A 25,315-nucleotide genomic window follows, 5' to 3' on the forward strand; every position below is an offset into this window, starting at 1 on the left:
TTAATGTTCACTAGTGATGTTTCAGTCTGAATGCTGCTGCATAGACTTTATCTTTATCACTGTGAGGTAATGTTTTCTCTGAAACTTTTTTTTAGATTCAACACCAGAAAGAGTAACCATATCGACTGAAGAAGAAAACCGAGGAGAGACAGATCTAAACAGTGTGGAGACATCATCGCCTTCGCTCTCGGTTGTCATTACATCTGTAATTATAGTTATAGGTATAGTTATAGGTTTACTTGGCGGATAAGAAAGAACTCAAGCAGTCGTAGACACAACATGAGTTCAGACACTCATGAGGTTGCACACATGAATCCGTAATAGCTGATAATAATGATAAAGCATTTGGTAAGTGACACAACTGTATAACTGTAACAGCAGCAACTGTAACAGCAGAGTCAGTGGAGGAGGCTGATGCTTTCATTTTGCTGCCACAACTGTTAGATAGAAATAGTAAGAAATAATCATAAAAGTGTGTAAAGGATTTGGTTGAATAACAGAGAACAGAATATAATCATGTAGATTGAGTGAGTGTGTGTTGCTGTATTTCCTGCTGATCACATTAAGCCTATAACAGTTTTATTGTACAGCTGTTAGGATGGATTTTGGAAAACAGCATTCTTCCTTTCATTCGTCCGTTCATACGCATTTCTCATATCTGGCACTGAGCTAGAAATATGCTAATATGCTAAAAATTTAAATAATCACATAAAAAAAATCTAAATTGACTAAGTCCTAATTTTGATAAAGAAGTCAAAAGTGCTGCACCTCAAACCATCAGATTAATCTGTGCAGAAAAGTGAAGTGACTCACAACTCTAGTATTTACCAGAACTTAATGTTCTTCCACAAGTATTTTATTCTGCAACTGATAAAGGACCAAACGTTGCATATTCTTGCCTTGACTATTTTTTTTAAATATTTTGTACCCTTTATGATTATCACTTTGAAGTAAAGTGCTTTTACTAGTGTGTATAAAGTGTGCTACTGTGCCTTGTATTTCCACTTATATTTACATTCTGATGTAAAATACTGTTTTGTTTTATTCTTGCCTTATGCACTCTTGCATTCTTATTAACAGAATGAGATCCTGAAAAGTTGCATTTTTGGCTAAATTTAAAAGACAAGTGAGTCTCAATATGTTGCTGTCTTAACAATTATGTAAACATTCATCTTGAAAATATTGTTTTATTTGCTGGAACTGAATTGTTACATTTTTAATGTACTTCAGTATTCTCAGGTATAAACAGAGGAAACAAGGAGCATAGATTCATTGTATTTGCATGATCTCATGATGTTCAAGACCCAATAAATTGTTTTGATGAAATAATGCGTCTGTCAGAATTGTTTGGATATTTACAATCTTATACTTTCTACTAACACCAAATGTTTTGCATTTACATTTATAAATTTGCATGACGCTTTTATCCAAAGTGTGAAAGCAGAAATGTGGTTTCTGTTTAATACAAAAAAAAAAAAAAAAAAAACGCATCAGTGGTACATTAGTTTAGTTTGGTTCACACATTTAGATAAAACTCAGTGTCTGAACGCCAGTGTCTCCTCATCAACACTAACCCCTTCCTGACGCTTGGTGTGTTTTGGGCAGTTCACTGGGACTCTTTGAGGGACCTGTGAGGGTCTGAATGTTCTCTAAGGCCCCAGCTGTATCTCAGCACCAGAACATCACAATACACACATGGGATTGGGCTTTTCTCATGTGTGTGTATGACAAACATCCTGATGCTCAGAGTTTCCACATCAACACCACTCCTTATGAGTAAATGTAACACATCATATACTGGCATCAGGTCACAGCTCTGCAAACTATTGAAGAACTATCAAACTGAATGCCTATGTGTGTTTCAGAAACGGTATGATGATTAGACATCAAAGTATTTTGACCATATACTGTACTGCAAAACACACTACAAAATGCAATAATACATTCAATACAAAAGTCAAAAAGAAGAGAAATACAAACCTGTCAGTCGGGTTTGTGCGTTCCTGTCATGATAAAAGTAAACAGTGAAATAGGACAATAATATCAACTCTGAATAACATTTATACAATAAAGCAAATCATTGTGCACCTTTTTTGCCTGTTCTGTCTCAGTATTTTATCAAACTTTTTTATATTTTTTATATTTGCATAAATGTCTCTGTCAGTTTCTCTGTAGATCAGAATGAGGATGTAACTGGTAATAATAAACAAAACCAAGACATGACGGTGTATATGGGACACACTGTACCTGCGCACTCACTCACACATCTAGTCTGACAATCCTGAATCTCTGAATCTCTCCTCCCATCAGAGAATACAGTCTCTTATTGTACAGTCTTACTTTTGAGCTCATTTGAAAGGCAAATATGGAAAGGTCAGGCTGTATTTCCCTGTTCTTTTCAGTTCTCTTGTTTATTGTACTCTGTGGGTTATGATCAGGATGTCACTGGAAGTTCTGCAATCTTGTCCTGCTGTTACAGTGATGATAAACTAAAGTCAAGACATAATAATGTATTAATATTAATAATAGGATGTCACTGGCGTTAAGACCGCATTTAAAAGCATCCACAGTCCTCAGAGATGGTCAGGAGAGCATTCCACAGTCTGGGAATGGCTGAACAGAAAGCCCAATCTCCCATACGGCGTTACCATAAAGACACTGTGTGTGAGGAGAGAGACCTTTACTCAATCCTGAGTGAAACAGGGAGCAGCGCTGTTCTTTATTAAGACTCAATGGCAGAGGGAATATAAGACATCATTCAGAGAAATGTTGAAGTGAAACAGGTGAAGTAAAGACTGCTACTGTTTATGACGTCCAGAATGTCCTTCACTATTCAAAACATGTCCTCACTAGTTAAACCTGTTAAACACCAGTTAGTGAGCCGGATCTCACTATAGTTAAAGTAAATTATAAACAGTTCAGATCATGTTTCTATTTAAATCTGATCACTATCACTTACAAAACATGAGATCATTTAACCTGAAGGACATCTTATCCCGATTATGCGTTTCTGAGAGAAATATGAGAGCTCAACAACCTTATGCAGGAAAATACACTTGTTTCACAAACCCTTATTCTAAACAGGAGATTTTTAAGCTGATCAATAGTGTGCAAAACTGGTTGATTAATATATGATTTTAATTTTAAATGTTTTATTAAATCTAAAAACAATAAGTGTTTGACCAACTACTGATCCTCCAGTCTAAATGCTGCTGTATGTAAATGATAGGAAACTGGAAACAAATCCACTAAAAACTAAGCAGAAGATACAGGAGAAGCAGACAGTGTAAATATAATGACCTTTAATATTTGTGTTGCATCAGCTGTATTATCCGCAGTGCTTATGGTTTGTTTAATAATATTTCTCTTGAATAATAAAATAACTCAAGCTGACTCATTCTGTTCTGTCTCAGTGCCATAAATGACAAACAGCTATAAGCTTTTACTGATTATTTTTTATCTTTTTTATCTTCTTTATCTTCATTGATAGATCTTTCATTGGTTCTTCTCTGGTGCAAAAGACATTGTTATGTTCCATTATATTCTTGCCAAATGCATCGCATTGTTTTTATTGAGTAGCCTAACACAATAAGATCTCCAAATAAGGAACATGATTTTGCTGAATCTGAAGGAAATAAGTTTCCATCTTTACCACAAGTGTTCTTTCTCACGCTGCGTTTGACAGTATTAAATGTATTTTGTATCATTTCATGTTAGTACTGCACATCATTTACCAAACATGTTCGTTAATTCCTGATATCACGTCAATTAAAACAATGTATTTGTACACAGTGTGCAAAAGATAAAACAGATAAAAACTGATACACAGTTCTAACACTAATACTGGAAGATCATTTTATATTTCTTAAGATTAAAACTGCACATCGTTTAGAAAAAAAAATATAATTCCTGACTGCACATCAAATTAATTATTTTTTTGTCTTAAATCCTATTATAACTTTATTCATGTCTTACTGTACATCACTCACTCCAGGATACTTCTGTCTTGTGTGCTGAATATTGCAAAATTTCGACACGTAATTTCTTAAGCACAACGATAACTTCTTAATCAGAAGAGGAACAGAGTGAACCGAGCAAATGATCATAATGTCCAGAGACATGGTGTTGGGCTCTTTACAGTAACTGGGGCTCTTTGGGGGCCAAATGAGGCTCTTGGTGTATTTCAGTACAGAAATCTGTGGAGAAATAGGACTGGACTCTTCTTACTTGTGGCAATGTTTATAACTGCAGTATCCTGGAGCCACAGCAACACTATTCTGATAAACCATCAAACAATGGCATCAGGTGATACACTTCTGCAAACTAAAAGAGACAAAGACAAACTGAACATATCTATGTAAGAACCAGACCGACCAGAACAGACTTCAATAAGCATTGTGTTCATATAACACAAAAACACAATACAACAATGCGGTAATACATACAAATACTCCGCTTTTGCACACACACACACACACACACACACACACACACACACACACACACACACACACACACACACACACACACACACACACACACACACACACACACACACACACACACAAAAAGACAAACGTTACTACCAACATGTTACTGGATTATTATAATTTATGTCAAAATGAATGTTTGGAAATGTAAACTATATTTCCTTCTGTGGCGAACTGAAGTAAAATATATAAACAACTGTCTTAAAACTATATTATTTGGTACTAACATGCCTACAACTTTTTCACAGTACTGTACATTTACATGAAGTGAGCATGATGGAAGCAAGATAGATTTATTTAGATTAAATTATTAAAATTTTGAATAATATCTTAAATGTGGGACATTTGAAATGTCTGGATAAAGTGTAAAGTGCTTTAAGTGTATCTTAAAAATGTTTCTATTTGTTTACTGTAAGACTTTTTTTATTATCACATCTGTGTTTACTCTTTTAAATAAAAAGCTTTTATAGCAAGGCTTTTTTAGTAATTACAAAAAAATACACAAATTCAGATTACTTTATAAGGGGATTTTAACTAGACATTGATGTGAGCTGGAGACACAGAGTCAGTGAATATTGTGTGTGATATAATTCCCAGCAGAAAGTCAGAAACAGTGTTCAGACTATGAGAACAGAACTGAAAGTTTCCCTGGTGATTTTCTGAGTGGAAACTCCATCAAACTCAGCAATCTTCAATACACTGATGTAGGAAAATACACACAAACTCATCTGAACTTCAGACTGTACAGCTGATCATCAATGATGTGTGAAATTGGGTAATTTGTGTGTTAAGTTTTTCATCCAAAAAAAGTTTGGATGTGTTGTAAAGTTACAGACATTGTTTAAATCTTCAGTATCCTCAGGTATATTCAGAGCCGTTTGTTTCATTGTACGCAGACAATCTCTTTTCCATCTGTTGAAGTTTTTGGATATTTATTTGGGTGTTTATATCGGATATTTTAATAAAACTAAATGTTTTCTCATAACCATAATAATAATTTAAAAAAGCCCATTAGGTATACACTTCCCTTACATTGTTTCTACTTGAAAAAAAGAAGAAAAAAGAAAAGAAAGAAAAACACACACCACAAGGATGAAGGATTCTCTGAAAATAATGTTTGAATTCCAAATAATGTCTCCTCATCATAACCTACACTTTGTAGACACTGAATATACAGTCTATTTAAAGGTTTATTATGAAAAGTATCAGAGTTGTTCAACTGGTTTAGATTGTGGAGAACTATCACTATCAGCCTATTGGAGACAGAAGAGGAAACTGCAGTATATTCTCTACAGAATATGAAGTCTTGCTTTAGTTTGGCCATGAAGACATCGACCTTAACCTTTATTTTGTAGTATTTCTTTATTATATATGGAAAATGAACAAGTTTTAATGCGCAAGACAAACCAAACATGCAAGAATTAAAAATGCCAGTAAAACTTTGTAAAGACATTAAAGCCAAACCTGTTGGTGTATTTTGAGGCAGTGCACTGGGGCTCTTTGAGGGTCCATGAGGGCTTTAATGTTCTCTAAGAGCCCGAGCCGGATCTCAGCATCAGAACATCAGAAACACATTGAACTCTCTGTGTGTGTATATGGTGCTGAGAGTTTCCATCAACACCACTCCTTACTAGTCAATGACACGCATCAAATAATGGCATCAGGTCAAGCCAGAAACAGTATGATGACAATAGGAATCAAAAGCATTTTGTCCATAATATAGAAACACAATACAAAATGCAATTATACAGTACAAAAGAATGTACAGTATGTCAAAATCAGGATAAATATTAATGTTATAATGCATTAAAATATGCATTATATGACTATAAACAAGGCTGATCCTGTCATCCCCATGGCGGCCCTCTTCACCATTCCTCTATTCCTTCATTCCTCCATTCCTCCATTCCTCCATTCCTCCATGGCTCCTCCCTCCATCATCGCCGGCTGTGGACATGTCCAGAACATTTGACCCAAAGTGTCCTCTTCTCTGTGACGTCATATTTCTGGAAATATTCTTGCCAGTTTACTCTTTAAAAGTGTAGCCTTAAATTGCAGTAATCCATGCCTGACACAAACAGATGTTGAGTGAATTTTCCTAAATGCTGACTGCCAGACCGACTCTGAGAATACACTTCAATATAAAAGTCCAGGAACACACACAGGGAATATGTAACAAACAGCTTGTTCGATCTCCACTGTTGATATGGATTGTTGAAGACTGACTTTATCCTGTTCACTGATAAAGTGGCAAAACAGTGTGTTGTGTTCTCACTGTCACATGGCTCTGGTGTGTATAGCTCCTCATAACAAAATAAATAAACTGCTTGTTAATGCTTAACTGGTCTGTGGTTATTCCATGTGACTTCTAAATTTCTTCTTTATAACTAGTTTAATTTTTCTGTCTCAATTGGTGTGAAAGCAACTTTATAGCCTTTTTCGCCATGATTTCTTGCTGTTTAGATCTCAGATATAACCTCTCCTCTGCCTCTATGGTTAAGGTATCTCTGACTGTAATACTCCTCTCTCCTTATATAGGGCAGCGGTGGGGATCTAGAATGCTCTTGATCTATATCATTTATCCTTGAGATAATCTGATAATCTAGTAAACATGCATCAAACATCTGATTCAGTTCTGTTATATTCTTGCCATTTGCACTGCATTTTATTATTGTCATGGTTTGTTGTTGCATTAAGCGCACAACGAAAGGGGTAGAGAACAAAAACACCCTTTATTAAATCCACACAGAAAACTCATGAGATCGCAGGAGGAAACCATAAACACAACCACGTTTAACACTGAAGATACCAGACCAAGGAGCTAGAGAAACAAAAGCCTTAAATACATGAGGAGCGTAATCAGTGTAAATCGGAACAAGTGTGGGAACTTAATAACCAGGGTAACTAACTAGGGAACAGTCAGGCAAACAAGGAAACCAAAACACCATGATAATAAAACAGAACACACATTTCAAGTGTACAACAGAACGAGACACTAAAAAAGGAACATTGTTTGCTAAAGGACAGATGAGTTGGTCAGTGTGTTGCTGTCTTGACAATTCTGTACCACAAGTGTTCTTTCTTTATGTTGTGTTTACTTGTGTTAAATCTATTTTGCTTTATTTATGTTATTTCATAATTATGTTAAAATTAGAACTGCATTTCATTTATCAAGTCTGACTTATTATACATCAGTAAAAAAAAAAGTTATTTGTATATGAAGATGAAACATGGTGCTCAAAGTTGAGATCTGCTATACAAGTTGTTATAGATACACACTCCACAAAATGAGTAAATGGTGTCTTCAAATGCACAATAGTCAGAACTTTTTTTGTAAAATCCCACAGGAAGTTCCAGTAGGAACAAATGTATGATGCATTCTGCACACCTGGCCTGTACATTGTTTTATTTTTTGTTTGTTTAGTTCCTCCCCGATAGCAACAGTGTCGGCGCAGATCCGGCCCACATCTGGTACACGATTCCACACGGCTCAGATCTTTGTTGGTCCTGAAACAACATTCCAGTCAAACCAGAACCCCACACCGTACACAAACCATAAACTAGCCCTCAAATCAGTGGACAATTATTGGTTGATAAAGAAGCCCCTAACGTTAATCCAAGTCTAAACCTATCAGTAGCACTAAACCTAACCCTAAAATGTGATTGGTTGATAAGGATGTTTTTCCAGGACCAACAACAATGTTAGTTAACTTCCTCCTTGGTGAAGTCACGTTCACCTCTATGTACATATTCTTCTGGGAAAGATGCAAATGTGCTCCTTGCCACTTTGAATATCAAACATACCGTATTTTAGTCATGTTTCCAAGAAGATAAAAGATAAAGGTAAATTCAAGGTGACTTCAATAAAGAATCCAAACTGTTTAAGCTGTTATGACTTTTCTGAGAATACATTTCTTCAATTAAGTCATTCTTTGTTTTAAGCATAAATATAACAGAATACAGTGCAGGTTATGCTCAGAACTAAAGATATAGAAATACAGTGAAGAAGAAGGAGTTGTTTAGTGTTTTTCTCGCTGTTGTGTGGCGCCCTCTACTGGATAAACACCTGAACTAAATCTTTGAAATACTGTATACAGTGATGCTGTATTTGGATACTTAAGCCACACTTTAAAATGTCATTGTATAACAAAATTATATTAAACCAGATGACATTTATTTTAACAACATATAGCACAAGTACACTGTGTTACTGTAGTGCACTTGTCAAGTGCACAGTCTAACTTATACAAATGCCTTTAAATCTGTAATTTAACTTTTACTTTAGTATGTTTTTGTATTGTACTTCGCTACATTTTAAATCATATCTGTTACTGAGTAGGCTATAATAATAATAATAATAATAATAATATAATAATAATAATGATTATAAAATATATATATATATATATATATATATATATATATATATATATATATATAGTGGGTAAAAGATCGCGCTCCGGAAACTGCAGCATTGATTGATTGATTGAGGGGCGGGAGAACAGACGCGCTAAAATCACAAAACAATATGGAGACGGACAAGACAGATTCTTCAAACACACACACACGTGAAGCGAACCCCTGGCCAGAAAAACTAACGCGTGGTTGTCCTCGAGTCCAGCGTGTATCCAATTTGCAAAAATTGTGGACACAAATTTGGCTGCAAAAGGAGGAAACAGATAGAACATGTTCGGGAACACCATCCCTCCATGCAGAGAAAGGTAAGTTCCGTTAATAACTTAAAGGCCAATCATTTCTGCGATGCAGAGGAAATCCCGGAATCCAGTCATGAAAATGGAATTTACAGTAACGTAGATGCCACGTAAAACACACGAAAGTAAAGCTGTACAATAAATCAAATCGCGACATGGTCTGTGAACATTAAAGCGCAAAAGACTGCTATATAAATGTATAATATGTGCGAATGAGAGCGCCGTTTCGTCTACTACATACTCAAGGTCGCGTGACGCTCATGGTGTTTTCAGCATCTCACAAACAATACGAGGACATGAATACATGAACACTTCCAGAGCTGCTCTGAGAACGCCTAATGAGCATTTTAATCATTTTATTTGAGGAAAAGCATTGTGAAATACACTCTGAAACAGGACTTCACTACAACCTGTCAAAATAAAAGTTTGGTTTAACTTACTTTAGAATACAATTATGACAGAAATATATTACTATTGTAGACCTCATAATAATAGTACCAATACACAATAGTACAATAATAAAATACAATTTATTTAACCATTATTTAAAGATTTTTTTTTTGTGTGTCCATGGTTAAATTGAGTTAATCTGTTTTGTAGCACTTTGCCAAAAAAATGGGATAAAAAGGTTGTTAAACTTTTGATTACCACTGTTTTTGATAATATATTTGTATTAAATCATAAAAAGAAAAATGAAAAACTCAATTATTCTTGAACATTTTAATAAATTATTAATGATAAAAATAAGTTGTTAAAGGTGTAGTTCACATTAAAATGAAAATTACCAAATGATTTACTCACCCTCAAGCCATCCGAGGTGTATATGACTTTCTTCTTTCAGACGAATACAATCTGAGTTATATTAATAAACACCCTGACGCTTCCGAGCTTATAATGGCAGTGGATTGCAACCATCAGATTTAAGCTCATAAAAGTGCATCTATCCATCATAAAAGTGCTCCACACGGCTCTGGGGGGTTCATAAAGGCCTTCTGAAGCAATTCGATGAGTTTGTGTAAGACAAATATTCATATTTAATTTAATTCTAGTTTCCAGCCAAACGAACATACGCAGTCGGAACTTATGACGCCAGAAGTAGTGTAGTGCGTCATGGCATAGCGTAAATATCTGCAGTTCGTCGCATTACTCGTATTCGTTGCGCTTTACACTTAAGTCGAATCCAATGTTCGTTTGGCTGGAAGCTAGTTATTGTACTTTATAAAGTTTTAAATATGAATATTTTTCTTACACAAACTCATCGTTTTGCTTTAGAAGACCTTTATTAACCCCCCAGAGCCGTGTTTGTTTATGATGGATAGATGCACTTTTATGATGGACAGATGCACTTTTATGAGCTTCAAACTGATGGTTGCAATCCACTGCCATTATCAAGCTCATTAACATCAGAGGCTCCCTTCACTTCTGTACAGATAAAACATTATCAAAATGCATTTTGCTTGGATCCATGGAAGCGACAAAAAAAATATCTGTATTATGCAGGCTGCATAAATTAGTAATTTGCTGAGGTCAATTTATAAAGAAAGACTACACGCCTGCGCACATATACTGTATATATTCAAATGTACATACCTATAGACTAAACGTGTAATACGCATGTCCACGCTGTCAGCGTTTTCACAGAATCACGTTTTTGAAGTTTACATGGAGATGATAACGTTTTTCAAAATCTTTCAAAGCTTGCACCTTGGAACCTATTTCAAGGTTTGCGTTCTCGAGTCATCAGGCACTGTTGTCGTGCAAATGAACAGGCCGGGACGCATTAAAGGTTTTCTGTTTTACAATGTGTCGTGTAAGCGGCCCCTAAGTTAATAACTAATGATCTTTGCAATGGAAGTGAATCAATCAAAACTAACTTTATTCTAGAGCTGCTGTAAAGCCAAAACAGTCTCTGTTATTTTAATTTCCTATTAACACTGTAAAGCTTCTTTGAAACAATCTATATTGTTTAAAGTGATATATAAATGAAGGTGACTTGACTTGACTTGACTTGACTTAATATAACTCAGAATACAAATATAACTTGTCATATACACCGAGGATGGCTTGAGGGTGAGTAAACCATGGGGTAATTTCCAAACCCTAACCCTTTAATCTAATTCATAATCAATTATTGAAATTAGTTGATTTGACACATTTTATTGAAATTTTAATAAACAAAACAAACAATTTCTGAGACTATCATACTGTTAAAATCTCATACCGTTTCAACCCTACAATGGGGAGCCCCTCACCCCTACCCCACTGTTAAAAAAAGTACAAATTTTACTTTTACTTGAGTAGATTTTTCGACCAGTACTTTTACTTGTACTTAAGTAAAATTTTATGGAAGTAATAGTACTTTAACATCCCAGCAAATGTGTAAAGTACAGGATTTATAGAGCTACTGATGAAGGTGAAAGTGGAGATGAAGCCCCGGAAAGATGTCCAGATTTTATTGACTCTGTGAGGATGAGGATAAATGAGTTATTAAATGAGATAAACACAGTTAAAGGATCCATAATGCCATTTCCCTCTGTGAATGTTTTTACGCCCTGTTTACACCTATTATTAAAATGCATTTTGATCGCTTGGATCACAAGTGGACGACACTAAATACAGGTGTTAATGGGGTCTAAAACGTTTTGAGCTTGTCCACTTTCTACCACTTCCAGAGGTAGTTTAAAATGTATTCGTCCAGATTGCTTTTGTAGTGTAAACGCTCATGTGGTCGAATGCGTTCAAACAGCCGCAAAAGACCATCTACTCTTCGCCTACTGACCTAATGAGTAAACATTATGGGAAGCACGCTAGCTAGACGGGATTGAAACTTTGTCGGCTGAAGACCCAAGTTTGGTTGGAAGATGAAAAACATACCAAGCACAATGTTCTCTCACCATTCCTGATTTCTCACACACACTCACAGTGTTCGACGTGGTCTTGCGGCTGTCAGAGCAGAAACAAAAGCGGATGCTCTCCATGTTTTTCCGTCGTCTCCGGTCGCAATCATTTGTAAATTGTGCAAGCTTATTTTGTCCATTAGATCGCAAGGTCTGAAAAAGCCCATATATTTACCCACCTATTAACCTTCCCCTCAAAGAAATCAGGACAGAAGTGGTTAAAACTGGACAAAAGAGAAGGATTAAAACCAGAGATGCCAATTAGTAAGAAAAGGCAGAAGATCAGAGCCTTTCCTCTGAGAGTTAGAATGGCCGAAATGTAGTCAGAGTTCAGTCTGACTTCCTGTAAGCGGTGTGGCTTTGTTGTGTGATGGACAGCAACACGAGGGTTTTGCAACTTCTTTTCTGAGTTTTTACATGTCATTAACCATTTCAGCTTGTACAGCTTGTAGCTAAAGTGCAGTTGTTCAAGTTGAAGTTTATTGCATCTCCTAAAAGATAATAGACATTAAATATGTGCATTAAAATCTTTTGCTCGTCTTAGCAGAAGTGTAAGCAGTGTGGTTTAGCTCAAATAAAGTGTAAAGCTAAGCTCAGTACTTAAACCATCAGTTCCTCTGAGTTGGTCACTTGACAATAAATGACTCATATGGTGTCATGTTGTTCTTGACTGGTGGTTTACCCTTGAGCAGAGTTCACATTTGCTTTAGACATATCGGCATTTTTTTAACCTCAAACGGAAAAAGAATGGCAGTGCAGTCAGTGAGTGGGGTTTAACAGTTTGATAGAATGATTGTTGTTGTTTCTTCATGTAGACTAGATTTTATTTATATATATATATATATATATATATATATATATATATATATATATATAGACCCTTTCCAAAAAAATAGAATATCATGGAAAAGTTTATTTATTTCCATAATTCCATTCAAAACGTTAAACTTCCATAGATTATAGATTCAGGACCCACAACTTAAACGATTTCAAGTATTTAGTTGTTTATTTGTACATAATTTGGGCTTCCAGCTCATAAAACCCACAAAAACAGGATTTCAAATTTTTTTAATATTACATGAAATCACACAGTAATTACACAGTGATACCATGGTCATTGAACCAGGTTTTGGTTCTTTTGGCAGTGTGGGCAGGTGCAAATCCTGCTGGAAAATGAAGTCAGCATCTCCATAAAGCTTGTCTGCTGAAGGAAGCATGAAGTGCTCTGAAAATGTCCTGGTAGACGGCTGCATTGAGTGGACAGCACAGTGGACCAACACCAGCCGATGACATGGCTCCCCAAACCAACACAGACTGTGGAAACTTCACACTGGACTTCAAGCATCTTGGATTGTGTGCCTCTCCATTCTTCCTCCAGACTCTGGGACCTTGGTTTCCAAATGAGATGCAAAATTTGCTCTCATCAGAAAAGAGGACTTTGGTCCACTGTGCTTTATTAAATCCAGAGTCAACGCAGCCGTCTACCAGGACATTTTCAGAGCACTTCATGCTTCCTTCATTTTCCAGCAGGATTTGCACCTGCCCACACTGCCAAAATAACCAAAATCTGGTTCAATGACCATGGTATCACTGTGTAATTACTGTGTGATTTCATGTAATATTCTAATTTTTTGAAATCCTGTTTTCGTGGGTTTTATGAGCCGGAAGCCCAAATTATGTACAAATAAACAACTAAATACTTGAAATTGTTTAAGTTGTGGGCCCTGAATCTATAATCTATGGAAGTTTAACGTTTTGAATGGAATTATGGAAATAAATAAACTTTTCCATGATATTCTAATTTTTTGGAAAGGGTCTGTATATCAGTGGCGGCTGCTGGTCTTTCAAAGAGGGGAAGTTCATTTTCGGCCTACATCATAAAAAGTTCCATTTATTTATACGCAAATTCTGCCCTACGTTCCTTTTTAAGAAAATGCTCTGTGACCCCGTCGTACCAACTAGGTGTCTTTTCCAGTGACTTGACCAGTGTCCTCTCAATGGCCAGCAGAGTTAGGTATAATTGTATAAATGTAATAATATAATTAAGGTATAAATAATAATATAATAAAGTATAATAATACTACTAATATTTTTTTATTATTATTTTAATAATTATTTTTTTAATTATTACTACTAATAATATAAAACATATAATAAGTAATAACATAATAAAGGTATAAATGTATAATTGTGTGAAATGTATTATGAAAATTGGCTAGCAATTTCAACAAGCAAATACCAAGAAATAGGTTGCAGCAGTTTGTCTTTCGACTACACTTCCAAAATCCGCGATGGGACTGAGCTCGAATAGCTTCAGCATCAGCGACTTTTTATTGTATGAAATCGCTGTCAATCAAAAAAGGAGATGCAGTCTTTCGACAGACCCTCCAATCATCACGCAGAAGCCCGGAGTCCAGGCCAGCCCACTCCTCATTCACCGGGAAGCAGACCTTGCAGTCTTAAAGAAATCCCCACTGATATATATACTGTGTATATATACTGTATATATATATATATATATATATATATATATATAATATATCTCTATCTCATTCATATTGTTAAAGGTTAAACCACCTGGCTTTGCGATTCACTGCTGCAAGAGCTCTGCTGACTGCGTGACTGTTTATTTAGCAATAATGAACGGCTGACCATGTTCATTTTGCTTGTTACACGGCCACTTATCACATAAATAAATAAATGGACATACATTGATTTGAGAATAAATTAGTTATGTGATAGGTGATAAAAGCAAGCAAATAGGCCTATAAAATAATAAAGAGCACAAATTGCCTTTGCATTTCTTTGAGTTCTCTTTCAGAAAGCGTTTATCTCCAATCAAAATAATCAAATTTATGGTGATTAAAATTACAAATCAAAAGCTTTTCAGGATAAAAACATCCATAAAAATATTCCATGGGAACAATCCAAATTATTGCTTTTGAAATCAGATGTTTTCCACCTTTTTTCTGTGGAAAAGTTAAGAGAGGCGTATCATGAATGACCTGCAGAGGGCAGCAGAGCGAGCAATGTTACACAAACACAAGACTTCTCCAGACTGTCCCTGCATCTGAATATGGCATATTTCTAATAGGGGATCCGGCAAGATGGCAGCGTGAACTGTCAAAAGTTGAGCTCTCTGTGCCAAAATTTAATAGTAAAGTAATTAACTCTGTCAGCAAAATTCATATACGCACTGAATCGTATATGGTTTTGTAACCAATCTAAGATATATTTGACCCGAGACATGCCTAAGTTTGCACAAAGAAGAGCCATTTGTATCTGGAAAAGCAGATTCAAGAACCACATTTTCCCACTACACCACACATGGCAATTGCTGCAAAGAATATTGCACCTGAAAGAACCATTTACCAGATCATCAAGAACTTCACAGAGAGCTTCAACTGCAGTTCAGAGCTGCTCAATATCGGCAGCGGTGTGTGTGTGTGAGAGCATCTGCACACACAGTGAGGCCAAGACTTTAGGACAACAGCCTGGTGTCAAGAAGGGCAGCAAAGACACACTTCTCTCCAAGAAAAACATCAAGGACAGACTGAAATTCTGCAGGAAGTTCAAGGATTGGACAGCAGAAGAAGTTATTTTCTCTGATGAAGTCCCCTTCCCACTGTTTGGCACATCTGAAAGGTTGATTGTCTGGAGAAGAAAAAGTGAATGCTTCCATGAGTTTTGTGTCATGCTAACAGTGAAGCGTCCTGAGTGAAGACCATCCATGCTTTTTTTTCTTCTTCTTTTTATCCGATAAATTTGTAGATATACAGTAGACAAAGCAGACATACTGCAATTCTGCTGTTTCCATTAGAGTTTAAGACGACTGTGAGAACTGAGACACATAAATGTATGAAGGTACTGGCACTCGGTTTAAGGTTAAACCTCAACTCTAGACAAAGGTGAGAGACTCTGTTTGTCATTGGTTTTCAAGTGACCAGTGGAACATATTTCTGGTTTTGCTTTAACACTTCACTTGAGTTTAACCACACTGTGTAGCCTGTGTAGTTACACTGTGTGGACTTGTGCTGAATACAAATTATTTTACAAATATATACAGTACGTATGTTGATATAAATATGTATAATGGAGGTGTGACTCATGTCAGGCCATTTAAAAAAAAAATACTAGACTTGTTTTCAGTCAATTTATTGGTAGGTGCACAAACATGCAAATCCTGACTGAAAAAGATAATCGAAGAATTACACATCGATATGACTATATTAACTGAAGCTTGATAACAGATGGACTGTTTACGAATTACATTTTTAACAGTTTTTGTAGCCAAGATTTATGTGCTTATTTATTACACCATAAAATATTATTTCTTGACTTAAGCACATGATATTTTAAGAACATGTTATATAGTCAAAGACAGATGCTGTTTGCTTGCCGAATATTTTCCACTTCGGTGAACTGGAAGCGCAACAAGAAAATTTTTTTTTTGCATTTAGCTGCAGTTGATATAAATGAATAAAAACAAAGAGGAACAATATTTTGTTGGGATAACAAAAAAATATTTTATTATAATTAATTTAAAATTAAAATCAATATTAAAAACTTAAGAGTAAAGACATTTAGCAATAAATATATATTAATTACCTTACGTTACAGCTGGTTTGGGTCTTGAAGCTGATATATAACTTGTGTCTGCAGATCAGTATGAATGTGTTTGTCCAACTTTTCTGTTTTTTCAGCAGCAAAAACTAAGAATGAAACAGTAAATTCAGATACAATATTTACTAACGTTTATATTATTATTTCTTAAATTGTAAGAAATATATGGACACACACACACACACACACACAAAAGTAGACTAAACAAAGTAATTAAAAATTTCTGCTGCCTATATGGAGACGTTACGTCGGATGACGACGATTGGGGTTTCGCTTATATACCTTCGAGTATATAAAACGAGCCAATGGCAATGAAATGCCATGGGTCTGCGGAATTTGCATAGCGTATCTCCGCCCACCGCAGGGGGTATATAAGGAAGTACGCTGGCAACATGCAGATATGTCTTCGCTGAGGAGTCGAGACTGGACCCAGGCGTTTTTCAGCGATACAGCGGAAGTGGCAGGAAGACGTAACGTCTCCGTTCCCTACTCAGGGAACGAGGGTTACATACGTAACCGAGACGTTCCCTTTCGTGGTCACTCCGAGTTACGTCGGATGACGACGATTGGGGTTGCAGTCTAATCACGCCACCTCGGCTGTCATCCAGTGCCCTGCGTAAGTCTGAGCTCCCTGTTGTGAGACTAGCACGAACGAAGGAGTCCTACTTAACACAGGAATACCAAGGTACACTGGGAAGCATATCTCAGGAGAAATATGCAATTATGCCCAACCATTAAGGGGGGGCTTGAGAGACACATATGACCCAGAGGGATGCATATGGAGTATCACTGAGGTGTCCAGCCGCAGGTGGAATATTTAAACCCCAGGGGTGGCAAGGTGGCTTGCCAAGGGAAAGACACGCTCAAAAGAGACTTACAGTGGAAATACACATGTGGGGGTCGCCCAGAGGGGGGACCATGCACATGGAGGCACCTAGTCAAGCGCAAAAGCTGCGTTATGGCAGATTGGCATAACTCAGGCGCTGACGTCACCGGTGCTGGAGGAAACTCAGAGCTTATCAGACTCACCTGAGAAGAAAATCGCACGTATCCCGTCCTTGGAGAGGAATGGCGAGCAAGCGAAGACACCTGAGCAGAATCTAGTACCGGCTGGTTGAAGCGAGTACATGAGTAGAAACTGGCTCTACTCGGAGATTATAGAATCTCGCAAATGTGTTGGGTGTCGCCCAGCCTGCAGCTCTACAAATGTCTGTTAGCGAGGCGCCATGCGCTAGAGCCCAAGAGGAAGCCACACTACGAGTGGAGTGGGCTTTCACACCAAGGGGGCATTGACGACCTTGCTGCTGGTATGCCAAAGCAATGGTATCCACTATCCAGTGAGATAACCTTTGCTTTGAGAGAGCCTTTCCCTTCAGCTTCCCACCATAACAGACAAAGAGCTGGTCTGAGGTCCTGAAACACCGCGTTCTGTCTACGTAAGCACGAAGGGCGCGTACTGGACAGAGCAGTGCCAAGGCTGGGTCTGCCTCCTCCAAGGGCAGCGCTTGCAGGTTCACTACCTGGTCTCGAAAGGGTGTGGTAGGAACCTTGGGCACATATCCAGGCTGGGGTCTCAGGATCACGTGAGAGTTAGCCGGCCCGAATTCCAGGCACGCTTCGTCAACCGAAAATGCCTGCAGGTCCCCTACCCTCTTGATGGAGGCCAATGCAACCAGGAGCGCTGTCTTCATAGACAGGAACTTAAGCTCTACTGATTGCAAAGGCTCAAATGGAACACTCTGCAGGGCAGTTAGAACCACTGAGAGGTCCCAAGAGGGTACGAGGGGAGGACGAGGAGGATTCAGTCTCCTCGCTCCCCTCAGGAACCTGATGATCAGGTCGTGCTTTCCCAGAGACTTACCATCAACTGCGTCGTGATGTGCGGCAATGGCGGCAACATACACTTTCAGGGTGGAGGGAGACAGCCTTCGCTCCAACCCTTCTTGCAGGAAGGAAAGCACGACACTGATCGGGCATTTCGTGGGTTCTTGATGTTTAGAAGAACACCAGTTGACGAAGAGGTTCCACTTCAACGCATAGGCATGCCTCGTGGACGATGCTCTAGCGGAATTGATGGTAGCCACCACCGCAGGTGGTAGGGTACTCAAACCTGCCTCGTCCCGTCCAGGAGCCACACGTGGAGGTTCCAAAGATCGGGACGAGGGTGCCAAAGGGTGCCCCGTCCCTGAGAAAGGAGGTCCTTCCTCAGAGGAATTGGCCAGGGAGGTGCTGTCGCGAGGAGTACTAGTTCGGAGAACCAGGTCCGGTTGTGCCAATATGGGGCAACCAAAATGACCTGCTCCTCCCCTCCCTGAAGTATGCATTTCCCCCAGTGAGCCTTCTTGCGCAGACCTTGCGCAAGAAGGCTCACTGGGGGAAACGCATACTTGCGTAGGCCCCGCGGCCAGCTGTGCGCCAGTGCATCCGTGCCAAGCGTGCCCTCGGTCAGGGAATAATACAGGTCGCAGTGGGACGAGTCGTGGGAGGCAAACAGGTCTACCTGTGCGTCCCCGAACTGATCCCAAATCAGCTGGACCGACTGGGGATGGAGTCTCCATTCTCCAGCGAGAGGCCGAAGCCGAGACAGTTCGTCGGCTGCCTGGTTCAGGTCTCCCGGGATATAAATGGCTCGAAGCGACCTCAGATGCTTCTGACTCCATATGAGGAGGTGGCGAGCGAGTTGCGACATACGGCGGGAGCGTAGACCACCCTGATGGTTGATGTACGCTACTGTCGCGGTATTGTCTGATCGGACTAGTACGTGCTGACCCTTGAGCAGCGCATGGAAGCGGTGCAGGGCGAGACGTACAGCCAGCAACTCGAGGCAATTGACATGCCAAAGGCGCTGAGGTCCTGTCCAGGAGCCCGCGGCAGCATGTCCATTGCACATGGCGCCCCAGCCCGTGGTGGAGACATCTGTTGACACAACAACATGCCGGGAAACTCGTTCTAGGGGCACTCCGGCCGGTAGAAACTTGAGGTTCGTCCACGGGGTGAAGGTCTGACGCCAGGCTGGAGTCACTGGGACTCTGAGCGTGCCGTGTTGCCATGCCCACCTCGGGACTCGATCGCGAAGCCAAAGCTGAAGCGGTCTCATATGAAGCAATCCCAGCGGCGTTACTGCGGCTGCGGATGCCATATGCCCCAGGAGCCTCTGAAAAAGTTTCAGTGGAACCGCACTCTTGCCCTCGAACTGACGAAGACAAGTCAGCAGTGACTGTGCGCGCTCGCTCGTAAGCTGCGCGCACATGGCGACCGAGTCGATCTCCATACCGAGAAAAGAGATCCTCTGCACGGGGCAAAGTTTGCTCTTCTCCCAGTTGACCCGAAGGCCCAGACGAGCTAGGTGCCGGAGCACTAGGTCCCTGTGTTCGCAAACCTGGTCTCGAGAGTGAGCTAGGATCAGCCAGTCGTCGAGATAATTCAGGATGCGAACCCCGTGTTCCCGAAGGGGAACAAGGGCTGCCTCGACGACCTTCGTAAAGACGCGAGGAGACAGGGCTAGCCCGAAAGGGAGAACCGCGTACTGGTATGCCTGCCCCTCGAAAGCAAACCGTAGAAACGGTCTGTGTCGAGGTAAGATGGAGACATGGAAGTAGGCGTCCTTCAGGTCGATCGCTGCAAACCAATCCTGCGGCCGCACACACTGGAGGATATGTTTGGCCATTAGCATCTTGAACGGCAGCCTGTGAAGGGAGCGGTTCAAGACGCGCAGGTCGAGGATTGGCCGTAACCCACCGGACTTCTTGGGTACAATGAAGTAAGGGCTGTAGAAGCCGGACTTCATCTCGGCTGGAGGGACAATCTCGATCGCACCCTTCGCCAGTAGGGTGGCGACCTCCGCTCTCATGACAGGGGCATTGCCACCGACCATAGTGAAGCGGACTCCCCTGAAGCGGGAAGGAGATATCGCGAACTGAATCGCGTAGCCGAGTCTGATGGTTCTCGCGACCCAGCGGGACAGTCTGGGAAGCTCTAGCCAGGCCTCCAGAAAGTGCACCAGCGGGGTCATACGAACCACAGACGTACCGTCGGTGGGGCAGCGAGGCGGAATGACCGGCACCGGCGAGGGTGGCAAAGCGGCCCTGTGCGGGGGCACGGTCATTAACCGCGTCCTGCCAGAGGAGGCCAGGGGAGGGCGCGCGTCCCACGGGGGCGTGCTCTGGCAGGGGTCTGGCGACAGAGGGGAATGAGAGGAGCGTGGCCCGTGGGCGGCGCGTGCTGTCATCCCACACCTCTGGAACAGAGGAGGGCAGAAGTGGCGGGACCCGAGGGTGGCGCGCACCGCGGCCCTCGAGCTCTGTTGGCTCAGGATTGGGGAATTCAATTCTGTCTTTAACCACATTAGGGTGCTGCTCGCCGTTGGACAAGCAGCGGGGAGTGGAGAACAAAAGATTCTCCCCCGGCCCTCCACCGGGGGAAGGAGTGGCCCTGCTACCACCTCCTGAACAGAAAAGAAAGCCAATCCTGAGCGGCCCGTCTCAGGAGCGCCGCTTAGCCTGGCGTTTAGCGGGCTGCGGGGCTGGAGAGGGCTGTGGCGCCTTCCTGCGGTTTCCTCCACGACGCGGCCCAGATGGAGGCTGCTGCTGGGGCCGTGCGGGAGGGGCGGGAGCCGTGGGAGGGCACTCTCGGCGGCGAGCAGGCTGAGGATTCTGTGCCGACGGAGCAGCAGCGGAGCGTCGGGGCAGAATGTGTTTGATCGCCTCAGTCTGCTTCTGGGCGGTCGAGAACTGCTGGGCAAAGTCCTCGACGGCACCGCCGAAAAGGCCGGCCTGGGATATGGGAGCATCGAGCAGACGAGTCCGCTCGGGCTCACGCATATCGGCCAGGTTCAGCCAGAGATGTCGCTCCTGGACCACAGCTGTGGACATCACCAGACCCAGGGAGTGCGCGGTCACCTTCGTCGCTCGGAGAGCGAGGTCGGTGGCGGCGCGCAGCTCATCGAAGAGCCCTGGGTCTGTCCTACCCTCGTGCATGTCACGGAGCACCTTGGCCTGGTAGACCTGCAAGATGGCCATGGCATGCAAAGAGGCAGCTGCCTGTCCCGCCGCTCTGTAAGACTTCGCCACCATGGTAGACGAAAATCTACAGGCTTTGGATGGGTGCTTTGGATCACCACGCGATGAAGCGCTTGCCGGACACAGCTGCATCGCGACAGAACGTTCAACCGGGGGAATCCCAGTGTACCCACAAGCATCAGCCTTATCGAGGGGAGGAAAGGCGGAGAAAGCCGACGAACGATCACGGGAAGACATGGGAGCCTTCCAGGACCGCGTGACTTCCTCATGCACTTCCGGGAAGAATGGTATTGGGGTTGGGCGGCGACGAGTGTCAGCGGCCGCTCCCAAAAACCAATCATCCAACCGCGAGCGCACTGGATCGGGTGGCGGAGACCACTCGAGCCCAATGGCCGCGGCTGCCCGGGAAAGCATGGCAGTCAGCTCGGGATCAGACTCGGGCAATGCTGGCGCGCCCGAGGGCGGCAACACAGCCGAATCCTCACTTCCCGAGGACTTACGCCCACCTTGTGATGCAGCGATCGACATTGCATCCTCCTCTGGAGCTCCAAACGAAACACGCGGGACCTCAGTAGAGGGACCAGCGGTCTCAGTTTGAACACTAGCGGGTACCACTGCTGGAGAGGGGTGTGTGGACCGTGGACGTGTCGGCGGTGTGTCCCACACAGTCACCCTCAGGTCACCCCGGCCACCAGCCGAAGTACTGGCTCTCGAGGAGTCAGTAGATCGGGGTGTGGGTAGGGGGACTCTCGCTCTAACGAGCTCATTGAGTCTCGACCGCAGCATGGAGATGGTCATGTTCCCGCAGTGGGAACATGAGTCATCCACGAACGCTGCTTTAGCGTGATCAACGCCCAAACACGCTAAGCAGAGATCGTGCCCATCAGAGAAAAACACATCGCGACCGCAACCAGAAGTGCACGGGCGAGGCATCTTTAAAAAGACGTGCCGCGTGCAATGCTCTTTTTGTGAGAGGAAAAACTCCGCGGATGCTGAAGCGAACAGGGAGAAATCACACTATCTGTCAGATCACTGAACAGATCAGCAGGGTAGTGAGCACTCGCTGAAATCGCCGTCACACCAACACCGGAGAGTTCGCTCGTCTCGAAGGGATGAGAAGAATAACTCAGAATTTTGGCTTGCAAGGAGTGGAGAAGTTCTCGGCTCCGAAGCAAAAACATATCTGCATGTTGCCAGCGTACTTCCTTATATACCCCCTGCGGTGGGCGGAGATACGCTATGCAAATTCCGCAGACCCATGGCATTTCATTGCCATTGGCTCGTTTTATATACTCGAAGGTGATAGGCTTCTAAGCGAAACCCCAATCGTCGTCATCCGACGTAACTCGGAGTGACCACGAAAGGGAACAACATTATATTGCTTTTTTTGTTGCACAATTGTGTATTTAATTTGATAATATTTAAACCAATAAGCGTAATATCTCACCGATCAGCACAATGAGCAGAAGCCCGTTCATCAGTCCAGATATGATGATAATAATCTGCCATTGTGTCTGATTCTGATCAATAAACTCCAGCACTGTATGATTGTGACACTCAGTTAGTTGAGTTGATTCTGTAATGAAAGTGATCAGAGTTTAATGTCAGTCTCCAGCTGGAGCACAATGACTGTAATTTTATAAACCTTTAATATCTGTAACATATTCATCTCTGTGTAGAGCAACCAATGATAGTGATAATTATGATTTTCATACAAGTTTAAAAAAACTGGTGTAGTAAATAAAAAGTAATGAATAATAAACATTACACTGTACATCAATATGTTTTGATCAATAGAGGAGTAAATGAACTCACCGGTGAAGTGCAGTCTGGTGATGTTGCTGAGTTTTAGAGGTGTGCGTGTGTTCATGCAGTAATAAACTCCTAATTCATCAGCGGTTACATTATTTATAACTAGACAATGTTTAAATTGCAGTGAATATTTCTTTCTGAATGTTTTATTTGAGTAAAAAGGTGCTGTTGGAGTTGAGGTTGATCGTAGAATCACTGTTGGAGGATCTGGTGTTTTCAGTAAAATCCAATAAACCTCATTTTCATCAAGATCACAGTTTATGGTCACATTTGATCCCAAATCAGTGAGTTGGTCTGAGACTGCAGCTCGACAACAGATGAATACATCTATAAGATAAAAACATGCATCATTACTACCTGATTAAAATCACTGTGAACCTTTAACATAAAGCCATTTATGGTTAAGCTCATGTAAATATATTCATAACACTCACAGATATGAAGCTGAAGGATCTTCATGTTTCTGCTTAAAACTGTTGAATCTGATGAAACCTGGTTGATGAAGTTAGTTCTGCTGCAGCTCTGAACCAGACAGCAGAGGAAGTCAAGTTTGCTCTGACCACATTGTACACACTTTTTTTTCAACACTAAACACCTCACCATCATCATTACTTTATTAACCAAGTTAAACATGACAGTAAATTGCCAGATAATTGCAGTAACATCAGCAAACTCACATAAAGCCAACACACTCTAATAACAACTTATAATAATTTGTACAAGATTATAAAACGGCATGACTAAGATAGTACTAAAACTTCTATGGGTTTCCCCCCCCCCCCCCCCCCTATTACAACCATGGTCAGGTTGTTTAGGTTTGAATTTGTATGATCTGATGATTGTGTACAAATTATTACAAATTCTCATGACACTGGGTTCTACATCTAGTAACACTGTGAAACAAGAAAAGAGTTAATAATTTCTGCCAAGTGACAAAGGTTTGGTGGTTTAAGCATGGTTCACTCTGTTGGTAGAAACAGTAGAGCCACCATTTTGCAACTGCAAGAGGAGAGGTGAAACTCACAAACATAACCTAATGAACAAGGAACACAATGGTTATGAATATAACCAAGCACAATACATCTCTTAAAAAAAAATTAAGAATATGAGATTTAACGATAGTCTAAATGATTATCATTATTTGAAAGAATAACAACTGAAACACCAATAAAGCATTTTTATGACAGTACATTAGTAATTGGAACTAAAACATTGCACCAGATGAATGAACATTTTCATAATAAACTGAAGACTTAAAGGGTATAATTTAATGGTTGATGCATCGTTTAGGTCATTCAGTATTTTGTGAAAAAGACTAACATAAATATTTACAAAATTAACAAAAAAAAAAAAAAAATTCATGTGTTTAACAATGTTCTTACAATAGTCAAAGATTAGTGTCACGTCGGCTCCGGCGAAGAAGGCAAGGAGAGGAGAGGTGGATCTTGAAGCAGCCCAATGTGGTTTATTAAACAATCCAAACTAAAACAAAGAACAGAATCCAACTGAAGGCTTAAATATACAAGAAAACAAGGGACTAAACAAGACACAGGTGAACATGATCAATGAGCACCCATAAAAACAAACTAGAAAATATAGCTGTAAGCAGCAATTCAGGGCCAAGCCCATATGGCTGTTTTTGGCTTGTCTGAAAATATTTATTTTTTTATTAGGAACCTTTTGAACATTGCATAATTCACATGGTTTAACACTTGCTACATATTGGATTTGATTAAAAATTCTTCAAAGTTATAGTCTTTTGC

At 40.7% G+C, this 25,315-nt stretch overlaps 1 protein-coding gene across 8 annotated transcripts in view; it reads left to right on the forward strand.

Moving 5' to 3' along the window:
* Nucleotides 1-25,315, forward strand: part of LOC311295321 (ICOS ligand-like) — a 136,479-nt gene that overhangs the window by 67,341 nt on the left and 43,823 nt on the right. For 4 of the 8 annotated variants that reach the window (XM_084416643.1, XM_084416644.1, XM_084416642.1 and 1 more), the window contains one exon: nt 96-1,770. The exons of 3 other annotated variants lie outside the window; for them this stretch is intronic. In XM_084416643.1, the coding sequence (XP_084272769.1) occupies nt 96-250 (155 nt within the window). In that variant the 3' untranslated portion in view covers nt 251-1,770. Of the gene's footprint in view, nt 1-95; nt 1,771-25,315 lie in introns of those variants that run through there. One more of the 8 variants, XR_014628275.1, reaches the window with a different exon arrangement.

The sequence above is a fragment of the Rutilus rutilus genome (assembly GCF_951802725.1).
Source record: "Rutilus rutilus genome assembly, chromosome: 8".
Lineage (NCBI taxonomy): Eukaryota > Metazoa > Chordata > Actinopteri > Cypriniformes > Leuciscidae > Rutilus > Rutilus rutilus.